We start from the raw sequence: 12,554 nt of genomic DNA on the forward strand, positions 1-12,554 counted from the left end.
TTATCTCACTTTTTAAAAATCCATACACCATTTTTCAACTCCATAGTTGAACTTCTTTAGTATGAGATAGAGAATCTCATAGACAGAGTTGCTCAGTTCCCTTCAGATGTAATTGCTAAGGGAGATGACCTATGTTTCCATGAGGGAGTCTCTCTCCTAAGCTTCAAGCATAGAGGCAACCTATTCTAATCTTTCTAATCTAAGGCCTGGGATAACTGCCTGCTAAGCCCTGCTTCACACTGTGCTCCCTGCTCAGCACTTAGGGAAGGACAGGAAGCCATGTCATGTTCCATAAGAATTGATGGCAGTAAAGGAAGCTGAGGGGAAAGGGGGATGAGTGAGGAGTAAGAGGGGAGGAAATGGCAGAGGAAAAGGTTCAAATATTGGCTTCACATGCCCATGAAGACTTATTTTCATTAACTTACTCTCAAAACCCAACACACATGAAAGCCATCCAGAGGGTCTGCTGAAAGCACAGTCATCTGGTTGTCATTACCAAAGGGTATCAGCAACAATGTTGACCTGGGGGTCAAGAATCTGTGTTTCCATTTTCTTCCCTAAAGCCAATGCTGGCCGTTCATTCTATGGTTTGCCTCCCATCTTTTCCTACAGAACCATCAACAACATGAAATTCAGCAATGAAACAGCCATCTCAGAATTCCTTCTCCTGGGACAGACAGAGGACGCAGCCCTGCAGCCCCTCATCTTCAGCCTCTTCCTGTGCATGTACCTGGTCACAGTGCTTGGGAACCTGCTCATCATCCTGGCGGTCAGCTCTGACCCCCAGCTCCACACCCCCATGTACTTCTTCCTCTGCTGTCTGTCCTTTAATGACATCGCTTATACCACATGCACAATCCCACAGATGCTGGTGAACATCCAAACTGAGAATCACACCATCACCTACACAGTCTGCCTCACCCAGGTCTCTTTTGTCATAATTTTTGCACTTGTGGAAAGCTTTCTCCTTGTAGTGATGTCCTATGACAGCTATGTGGCCATTTGTCACCCCCTGAGGTACGGGGTCATCATGAACCCCCACTGTGTGTCCTGCTGGTTCTGGTCTCCCTGCTCATTAGTGTTGCTGACGCCCTCCTCCACACTCTGCTGTTGCAGCGGCTGACCTTCAGCTTAGACCAGGGGATCCCCCACTTCTTCTGTGTACTTGCTCATGTCATCGAGTTCTCCTGTTCTGACACCCTCGTTGATAATATCACAGTATTTGTTGCAGCCTGTCTATTTGCTGGTGTTCCTCTCGGTGGGATCATTTTCTCTTATATTCACATTGTTTCCTCTGTCTTGAGAATGCCCTCATCAGGAGGGAAGCATAAAGCCTTTTCCACCTGTGGGTCTCACCTATCTGTTGTCTCCTTGTTTTATGGAATATCTTTTGGAGTATACATTAGCTCTGCAGTGACTGACTCCCCCAGGAATTCTGCTGTGGCTTCAGTGATGTACACTGTGGTCCCTCAAATGCTGAACCCATTTATCTACAGCCTGAGGAACAAGGACATGAATGAAGCCCTGAGGAAACTCTTTGGTAGGATAGGTTCTCTGCTGTGATGTGTCACTTGCATGAAATTGACTTTCTAGAGTAAGAAAAAGTGATGTCATCACCGATTATTTCCCTGGGGCCTTAAATATAATTTGACATTCTCTTATAAGGAAGGCATAAGTAGAGCCAGAAATTGGACAGTACAGTTTTTACCAACTGTATTGCACACATTTGTCTAAAAAACTTATTTTGTCTGACTCTAATAAATAGTTATCACCTCGTGTGCTCATGCCTGTCCCATTCACTGCATCAATTTGCTCCTTTTTGACCTTGACATGGTTTCAGAGCCTTGACTGATTTCTGGGTCCTGGTTGTCATTCATCACTGCACATCTGTGAGTCCATCCTATTGTTGGGTTTAGCAGGTGCTCATTCATATTTCAGTCCTACTTTTGCAAGATATGGGGTAGCAATAAAATGTAGAGAGTCTTTCTGTATTTCTGATTTTGAGGAAAGTTGGTTAGTTATTTTCTATTCTTGTGCATAAAGCTGATGGCACATTATCCTTTTCACATCCTGGAGGAAATGTAAGATAGCTCTTATCTTGTGCTGGGTTGATTGGCTACAAGGGTGTAACTTCCGTCCAGGTTGCTTATGACATTGAAGTAACTTACCTGCCCATCAGATGACCCTGGTGTTCCACATCATCAGGAAATACTTTCCTTTACCTGAAGAATCTGGCGACATGGAATAATGTTTTACTATTTTGCATTTCTCCTTTTATGAGCTGGAGCATCTTTTCAAACATTATTTGAGTCATTCCCTATTTCCCTTCTTGAAAGTATATGTTTGAGATATTTCCATTGAGGTGTCTGTCTTTGTGTTAATGTGCAAAAGTTGTCTATTTAACTGGACAGCCTTGCATTTTAGTTATCACCTTTGCCAATTTACTATTTACGTGTTTGTCTCATTAGCTTCAGTGTTACAGTGTTTAGTGAAAACACAAGTGGATCATTTAAAAAATATATGAAGATGTCCAAATATTCCCTAATAATTTGATATCAATGAGTCTTGATATTGAATGCTATTTTTACTTCAATCCAAGGGATTTAAATGTTTTGTCTTGAAGTATAGAGGCATGAAACCTCCTGAAATTTATTTTTGTATTTGAGGTGATACAGCAATTCACTTCCTTTTTAACTATAATTTGGCAATAAATAAACTGTTCATTTCTGAGCTGTTATTTCTGTAGCCTCTCTTGTCAGAACAATAGGGTGTCTACACCTCTCCTTGAAATAACTTATGTCTTCTTTCCTCATTATTGAAGCCCCTTCAATTCAGTAGGCACAGGTAACATCCCAACCCTGTAAATTACAATCACAAAACTACCTTTTCCACAAGTTACATCTGTTCTGCTGATTTGCAATTTTCTACAAAATACTGTTAAGAAATACATATTATTTAAATCTGTGGCATGTAGTATTTGGAAAGTATACATGTTGAATCCACGACCATGATATTGGGAAGGCTGGGAGTAAAACTATAAAGATAAGAATACATTTTTGTAATAGTTAATATATATGATGGATTATTACTCAGCTTTAAAGAACAATGAAATTATGGCATTTGCTGGTAAATAGAGAATATCATGCTAAGTGAAATAAGCCATACCCAAAAAACCAAAAGCCAAATGTTTTTTTCTGATTTGAAAAAACCAATGCACAATAAGGGGGCAGTGATAGGAAAGAACAGAGTTACTTTATATTAGGTAGAGGGGAGAGAAGGGAGGAAGGAATGATAGCAGAGTGAAACAGACCTTATTACCTCATGTACATGTATGACTGCATAACCAAGGTGATCCTGCAATATGTATAATCAGAAAAATGAGAGATTACACTCTATTTATGTGTGAGCTATCAAAATGTATAAAAGCATTCTACTGTCATGTACAACTAGTTAGAACAAATAAGTTTAGAAAATATTCATAAATAAAGTATCAACTTTCAGGGACACAAGCAGAATCTCCCCCTAGTGTTTTGGGTATTTTTGTACTTTCTCTGTATTATCACTTATGTCAACTGAGGAGACAGGTAGGAAGATTTAAAAATGAGCTTTAAATCTTGTCGCATCTGGATGAACCCTCGTTGTTTATTAGGAGAGGGTCACAAGCAATCTGGAAACTTGTGCTTGGACTTTGATTCTCTTTTATCCTAAAATCAGACACAGACAAACTGCTCCTGCTTCCTTCTAGTTTTGTTTGTTAGTTTTATCAAATCCCTGCACCTTCTTCTTTCCTCTAATTTCCTCTGTTTTGGAGAAACCATGGGCAACATATCAATTTAATGACAGTGATTTCACTATTCTGTTATATTTGCCATGAGTACTTCATCAAAATATTAGCCATAACACCTGAGGCATCAGGAAACATAACCTCTGGTCCTGAGGAAGGGTCCTGTTTGATGCTGCCACCATGACACCCACCTGTGTGGACAGAGCAGAAGCCCATGGAAATCTCAGAAGTCCTTGTGGCCTGTGGCCCTGGTGTCAATTTTATTGAAGCATATGCAGAATTGAAATATTGGGAGTTTAATAGCTTAAAAATAAAGAGCTATAACTTCACATCATAGTCACCTATTCTGAAGAAAGATGTATATTTAAACCACCATGATGGAATTGAAAATACTGTTCACAAAATGACACGGGGAGTATAATCCCTGTCTATAATTTGGGCTGTCAGCAGTGAACAAAGCGACTCTAATTCTGTTATATATTTTTATTTTGTCTTCTCATTCTCTTCTCCAAGCTATCACTGATGTCAAGTGGTCATTCCCAGTGCAGAACTAAGTTCTAGGAACTGTCATACAATATTGACTATCACATAAATTTACTATGTACGTATATTTAATTGTGTTGAGGTGAATGGGGTACCTGTGAGTGGGGGTGTTTATTTGAAGTTAAAAACTCAGAGGGGTTTATTCAATTATTTGAAAATTTTCCAGAATGGCATTACAGGAAGTTGATTGGGAGTCCAAAGAATCTGTGGTAAGTCATGTGGCTAAGAATGAAAACATTTTAAAAATGAAAATGAGTCAACTATTGGCAAAAATAAATAAATTAATTAAATTAAATAATAATATGATCTTTACAAACTATTTGGGAAAACATTATAGTTCAGCAAACACCCCCTGATGATTAACTGGGAACACCCAGAGTTTGTGCATTTTTCAAGGTCAAAGTTTTATTATCTGCCCCTGTGCATTAAAGACCTGGTGACCAGTCTGCAGTGCTTCTTTGAAGTGTTGGAAACTTCCAGACGTGAACCAAATTTAAAGGAAATCGGGTTGTTGGGCAGGCTGTAGTGACACCAGCCCCTCCTATCTCTTTTTATTTCCTGGTGGTCCCCAAAGCCACATACAATCTCAGTGATAATCCACACTGTCACAGGTCCAAGGCAACAGACCAAATGACTATGAAACTGATCTCTGAACTATGAATCAGAAGAACCTTTCCACAATTTAAGTTGAATGGTCTCCGGTATTTGTTACAGCAATTGAAAGCTGGCAAGCACAGTATCTTCATTAATATCTGTAAATATACTATTTAAACCTATCCATGCAGGACATGTCTTCACATCTAAAATGGAACGGTGCTTCCTGAAATCGTTAATTAAATAGGGATGCCTTTGTTCATGACTGAAATGGAGCCCTGGAATTCATTAGAGAGTTGCCATGTGTTACATGAGCAGGGCCCTTGTAGTGCAGCTGAGCAGACAGTGCAGAGAACTGAGTGGTGCAGACATGGCCTCAGGGCTCAGGAATCAGCCACCCTGAATCCCTCACTCCTGCAGAGCTGGTCTTCAAGGACCTGCACTCTTGGGATCAGATTGTTAGTACAATAGCTGGTCTAATGAGGAACTTTAGATATTGAGCCCCAAGTATACAAAGACTGTAGGAGTCAGCCTGGGACCACCTCACTCAGCAGCCCTGCCCCAGCCAGAAAGCAGCACCTGAGCTCCTCCCAGAGATGAGCCTTAATCAGGATCCTCCAACTCACTAAGTCTGCCTCTATTTCCTGAGGACACATCTTATTTCTTCAATATCAGGTTGAGAATTTGAATCAGATTCCTCTTAAAGCCAACCAGATAATTAAAGTTCTTTAATTCATGCTACTTATATCTCAATTATTAATTCCTGAATTTATTTTTTTACTTGTTCTACAGATATTTATTTATTTATTTATTTTTTTAAAAATTTATTTTTATTGTAAACAAATGGGATACATGTTTTTTCTGTTTGTACATGGAGTAACAGCATACCATTTGCATAATCATACATTTACTTAGGGTAATGATGTTTGATTCATTCTGTTATTTTTTCCTTCCCCCGACTCCTTACACCCCTCCCACTACTCTTTTCCCTCTATACAGTCCCTCCTTCCTCCATTCTTGCCACCCTCCCACTCTCCATTATGTGTCATCATCTGCTTATCAGTGAGATCATTCGTCCTTTGGATTTTTGAGATTGGTTTATCTCACTTAGCATGATATTCTCCAATTTCATCCATTTGCCGGCAAATGCCATGATTTTATTATTCTTTATAGCTGAATAATATTCCATTGTATATATATACCACAGTTTCTTTATCCATTCATCAATTGAAGGACATCTAGGTTGGTTCCACAGTCTGGCTATTGTGAATTGAGCAGCTATGAACATTGATGTGGCTGTATCTCTATAGTATTCTGATTTTAAGTCCTTTGGGTATAGGTCGAGGAGTGAGATAGCTAGGTCAAATGGTGGGTCCATTCCAAGTCCTTAGAAAGGAATCTCCACACTGCTTTCCAGAGTGGCTGCACTCATTTTCAACCCCTCCAGCAATGTATGAGTGTACCTTTTTTCCCCACATCCTCTCCAACACCTATTGTTGCTTGTATTCTTGATAATCACCATTCTAATTGGGGTGAGATGGAATCTTAGTGTAGTTCTGATTTGCATTTCTCTTATTACTAAAGATGGTGAACATTAACCCAATCAGTGATAAAGACAGAAAGTTGTCTTTCTCTTGTTTATTCTAAAATTGCTCTTCTAACATGGAGATTAACTCTTTCTTGACTGCTTGGAAGAAACTGCTTATAAACCTGGTGAGTTTAGGTTGGGCTTCCTGGCAAGGTATTTCTTTCAAAAATTCCTTGCCTTATGTTTTTGGGAGAGTTGTTCCCTATTTCTCCTTGAGAAGAAAGGAATAGGTCATTTCTGGCCCTAATCAAGGACACTTCCTCCTGCAGTAGGACTAGAAGACACTGCCTACCTCAGGACAGGGGTCTGGTTAAGCCCTGTTCCTCCCTCTGTATCGTTCCCCCCTTTGATTAGTTGTTTTCAACAGCACCCAGAGATCTCCTTCTACCCTACACTGCCTATAGGGTGACAAAAGCCATCTTCCTCTTGCAAATAAACCATCTCCCTTTCAAACAGGATGACAGTGGTCAAATTCTGACCTATCCTTGCATCTTCGAGGGGTGGAGGGAAGGCATTCATCAGTTCCACCTTCTCTTTCCATTGGCTCCCCTTGTGTCTCTGTGCAGAACTTTGGTGGCACTTCTTTCTATTAGTTACGAGGACTCTGGAGGAGGAAGTACAGACCCAGGCAAACCCAGCGTGGTGTCATCTTGTCTAACAATTCTTCTATATATAAAGTAAATATATATTATATTATTTTTACTTTTATTTTTTATAATATAATATTATATTATATTTACTTTTATATTTTAAACTGTAACAACAACAGAGATATTGTGATGATAACCTTTATAAAACACCCGTATTTACTCTTGACCAGAATGACTGAATGTTGTTGTTCTACGCTGCCAACTTCACGTCTTCTATTTAAATATTAATATATACTGAATACGTATTCCCCAGAATACGTATTTCTTTCTTTCCCTTCTCAGAAGCAGGACTATTATGATAATTTCTCCAGTGCGTGGTTTCATATTGTACATGTATTGATCCATGTGTAAAGGATAGAAAGCAAACACCATGATATCAGTCAGAGAGAAAATGGAGGAACCAATGGGGAGGTAACAATATTATGTAAATTTCTGGTAGTAAAGTAGAAATAAAATCACTAGTATTACTAAAACATGTCAAGGAAGAAATGGTAATAAAATGACATGCACAATATGAGGCTGCTTGTATACAGCATTTTTAAATAAAATGCAGTCATCATAGAAGAATGATACCAAAGACAAACAAACCACAGAGGATTCATGTACATCAAGTTAATGCTGTGGCTCTTCTGGGGAATGGGCAAAAACAAAATGGTCCAAACCATGGCTTCAAATGTATGCTCTCTATCGCAATGACGGTACCAGAGAGGAGGGTATTTAAGATGTGAATTTGATAATGTTGAGTGTTGGTACCTGTAATAAGACAAGGAAATAATAGGACTTGCTATCGCTGTTTGTTAAGTAGTAATAATAAGCTATATTTGGTATTTGCCTGGACTTGTAAAACTAAAATCATAAAGGTGCCTACTGACAAACTTGCTGTGTGGCAGGATGACCCAATGCCAATATGAAACTTTATCTGTGATTTGAGTGGTGGCTCCTAGTCTAATCACATTCTGGTCTTTATCAATGAAGACCAGGGCATGACTACCCAGTCACTACTTAAATCCCTGGACTTTTGGAGCAAACTGTCAGCAGCACCATGACCAGAGGACTCCATGTCACTCTGTCTCTTGACTGCCCCAGCTTCTGTCCGCACTATCACTGATTGCTGAGCAACCATTGTCACTGAGGTCAGATGACTGACCACCTCTCCATGACCATGACTGCCATCCAGCCTCTGGCTTATCGGACTCCCAAGGACATCCAAAGACATCCGAGGAGCTGAGAGAGGCTACGGCTGAGAAGATTCCCCTCGGTCTTGCTGACTGACTTCTTGGCTGAGAGACGTTGCATTGAGTAAGTCCATGGGAATTGGACTCTAGGTGAACAAGGGAGTGATCCTCAATGTATTTGTGACTTCCTATCATTAGGAATGTTAAATTGAGTGTGCGTTGCATGAATAAAATCCACTTGTTGGAACCAAACTTGATTCCTCTCTTACTCACTGCTCAAGTCAGTACCCGGACCTTAACTGTTACTTTCTATACTTTTTGTTATATTTGAGTAATCCATAAGAAATATCACCACACCTATATACATTTGGTGAATATTTAAAAATCTCTCATGACATGCCCTCAATCATACATTTTCTTTCATGGTTTCAATGCCTGCACAGATTCATGTGTTACTTTATTTGGTCATTTGAATCATTTTAATTGCAGTGTGTCCATGCAAAAAACATAGTGATGTCTTCCATATTTCTTTCCTTTCCTCTGCAAATGACCTCCAGGTCCCAAGGGAAATTTGACAATATGAAGTTCACTGTGCCTAAATTTGGCATTTGCACAGCTAGGGACATTCTCTATTTTTTTCTCATTTTCCCCACTATCCACTCCCCTGGGAGGAGGAAGCCTGCCACGTGTCTTTGTCATAAAAAATGCCCCTGATGGGAAATGCCCCCGTGAGGCCCAGAGACCCAGCACTGTGCTGCCTGGTTTCTACCTTCTCATTCCTCATCATTATAGCAAACTCCAGGTGTTATAAAGAGGGGGACCTTGTGGCTGCCCACACTGTGGAAGAGCCTTCCTCTGGTTCAAAAAAGAACATTTATATATCAACAAAAGATAAACTGAAGGTGGTAAGATTAAACACACTTGACAAAGGGGGAGAAGTAAGAGCTCATGTCACATGTCGAAAGACTCCATCTCATGAAAAGAGAATTATAAAGTAGCAGAACAATGTCTCAACCCAGCCAATCATCTGGGCAAAGGCAAATATTCTTACCATCAGTCCATGTGTTCACCAGGCCACTTAGGCAAAGTGTGGTAACACCATGCATGTCAGATCCACAGTGCATGCTTGGCCCAGAATGAGGTTGGGGCTCAGATGTTCTGAGTGCCAGGCTGACTCACAATCTCTTAATGCCTCTGGGTACACGGAATTGGCATTCCTAAGTGATCACTCAGATCTCGAGATTTTCCTGTGCAACCTGGATATTTTCTTCCTGACCAAAGCCTCTAGACTTTCCTGTGCCTTCCAAGTGTGTCCATCGCTACTCATGAAATTAGTTACAGTGGTCCAAAGGCATCCCTCCACCCGGGCCTGAGCAAAGTCAGAAAATGTTGCCTCTATACTTGAAGCATCTGTACTTGAAGCTCATGGGACTCCCCCACAGAAACATAAGCCACCTCCTTCAGCCATTAATTCTAAGGGCAGTTGGGAAACTCAGATTCTCTGTCTCATCTTAAGGGAGTTTTTCCATGAAGGTGGTAGGTGGCATATTAATTTGTAAACAAACAACAGCTAAATGAGAGAAAATGTCAAGTGTGTAGACATTTAAGAAAGGTGACAAAAATGTCCTGATATTTGGAAAATGGAAATTCACGAGACAATGCAAAGTCACAAGCTAACAGTGGTCCCACCAGCAGGGTCCCTGCGGAGGGTAGCCCTTTCTATTCAGGGGGAGAAAGAGCTGACCATGATGCTACACCACGTTTTGTCACACACACAAACACACATACACACACACACACATGCACACTCACTGTGCCTGAACATTTAGAGTTTAGAGATTGAAATCATTTGCCAAATATCACATATCTGAACAAACAGCAAATAAGAGTATGAATCCCTAGGAGAAATGTGCTAAGCCACTGTATTCTCACAGCCCCGGGACCAAGGGAAGCTACACTAGATGTCCCACCACAAATTTACTTAAATATTTTCTCTGGTCCACTCACCACCCCAACTTGCCCTTTTGCAAGAAGAACAGTATCACAAGAAAATTTGCTAAAGGAAAAACCTCTCCTTGAGACTTTCATTCTGTGAATCAAGGAAACAAAATTGTATTTAGAGAATGTAAATCATGTGTTAAATATCGCAGAGCCAGACAAAAGACAACAGGATGTTTCGAGACAAGTTCAAATGCACCTGGTCATTAAGTTTTACCATTCTGTGAGAAGAACTTAGGGAGAGAGGCAGGCATTTTGGCTACCAGGAATCCTGTCACTTTTACTTACACTATAAAACCTGCTTCAAAGCACATGATACTTTATAGTAGAGAAGTCGTCTGGCCTGTGAGCATCCTGAAGGACTCCTTCATGTCCCTGTTCCTCAGGCTGTAGATAAAGGGGTTCACCATCTGAGGGACCACAGTGTACATCACTGAAGCCACTGCAGCCTTCCTGGAGGAGTCTGTCACTGCAGAGCTAATGTACACCCCAAAAGATGTCCCATAGAACAAGGAGAAAACAGAAAGGCAAGACCCACAGGTGGAAAAGACTTTATGCTTCCCTTCTGATGAGGGCATTCTCAAGACAGAGGACACAATGTGAATATAAGAAAAAATGATCCCAGAGAGAGGAAGACCACCAAACATTAAAGCTGCAAAATATATCAGGATGTTATTGATGAAGGTATCAGAACAGGCCAGCCTGAGGACCTGAGCAAGTTCACAGAAGAAGTGGGGGATCTCCAGGGCTGAGCAGAAGGACAAACTCAGCAACAGCAGAGTGTGGAGGAGGGCTTCCCAAAGGCTAACGAACAAAGAGACCAGAACCAGCAGAAAACAGAGGCAGGACTTCATGATGACTACGTACCTTAGGGGGTGACAAATGGCCACGTAGCAGTCATAGGCCATCACTGCCAGGAGAAAATTTTCCAAAAATCCAAAAACTATAACAAAGCAGACCTGGACGAGGCAGCCTGTATAAGAGATGCTTTGGTCCTATATTGAATATTCAGCAACATCTTTGGGACTGTGCAAGTGTTTAGGCAGATGTCAGTGAAGGACAGGTTGGACAGGAAGAAGTACATGGGGGTGTGGAGGTGGGGGTCAGAGCTGACAGCCAGGATGATGAGCAGGTTCCCCAGGACGGTGACCAGGTACATGGACAGGAACAGGTTGAGGATGAGGTTCTGCAGTGCTGGGTCCTCTGTCAGTCCCAGAAGGAGGAATTTTGAAATGGCTGTTTGGTTTTTGGGTTTCATGTCACTAGTAAATGTTACAGAAAAGATTGTAAGGAAATAAAATAGAATGTGTGGTTTCTGGAACAGCATAAGTATCACATTGGAACTTTGTAGAAATGATTCTTGTTACCTTTATGGACTTCTCTGATGATAAACTCTGGGATAAGGACCAGCAGTGTATATTTTAACAAGCAATCTAGATCACTTTGGTATTTCTAAATATGAAGAAGTGGTGTTTTTGTTTTTTAAAAAAAACTCTGTTCATATGTGTCATGCAATAAGAGAATATTAAAATCCATTCTTTGCTTACTGTCACCCTCCAGCCCTCTTCTCTACAGCTTCCACTAACTTCTACTCCCTCTCTTGGACATGAACACTTTTTCACACGTGATCAAGTGATGAGACTTGGGACAAAGTACATGACATTGATTTTCCTTCAGAATATTTCCATGCAAGGAAACAGAAAGTAAGATGAAATTCACCTATCAAATCTGTCTTCTAGATCCATGGTCTCCATTTTTGGTGTGAGTCATCATGAGAAGGGATCATCGAAACTCAGGTGAGGCAGTTTGTGGCCTCTCAGCCCTATGGACTCAGAAGGACGTGTCATAGACACAACAGACAGTTAATGGTTGGCCAAGACTGGGTCAGTTCATTGTCTGACTGACTCCTAGAGTCAACCTCTGCTAAGGCTTCAGGACAGCAAAGAGTTAACATTTCTAAATGACCCCTGATGCTTCATCATTTCCTTTTACAATTTGAATAGATTTTCCTGAGAAAGCATCCAATTTCCCCTTGTTTTCTAGTTATGCCTTCTTCTACCCTAATTGTAGCTGACAAAGAAAACCCATTCAGATGGTCAAGAGCAAAGATTCCAGGGCTAGGGAGATAGATCAGTCGGTAGAGTGCTTGCCTTATAAGCACAAGGCCCTGGGTGGATCCCCAGCACCAAAAAAAAAAAAAGAAAAAAAAAAGAGAGAGAGAA

The 12,554-nt window shown here is 40.7% G+C and overlaps 1 protein-coding gene across 1 annotated transcript; it reads right to left on the reverse strand.

Annotated features, from left to right (window-relative positions):
• Window positions 1–10,652: 10,652 nt before the first annotated feature.
• Window positions 10,653–11,228, reverse strand: LOC124969011 (olfactory receptor 7G1-like; the record flags this gene model as incomplete). Its single annotated transcript, XM_047531845.1, has 1 exon — window positions 10,653–11,228. A coding segment is annotated over one exon (576 nt), but the record flags the coding sequence as incomplete, so codon positions are not given.
• Window positions 11,229–12,554: the final 1,326 nt, after the last annotated feature.

This window comes from Sciurus carolinensis, chromosome 17, assembly GCF_902686445.1.
Source record: "Sciurus carolinensis chromosome 17, mSciCar1.2, whole genome shotgun sequence".
Lineage (NCBI taxonomy): Eukaryota > Metazoa > Chordata > Mammalia > Rodentia > Sciuridae > Sciurus > Sciurus carolinensis.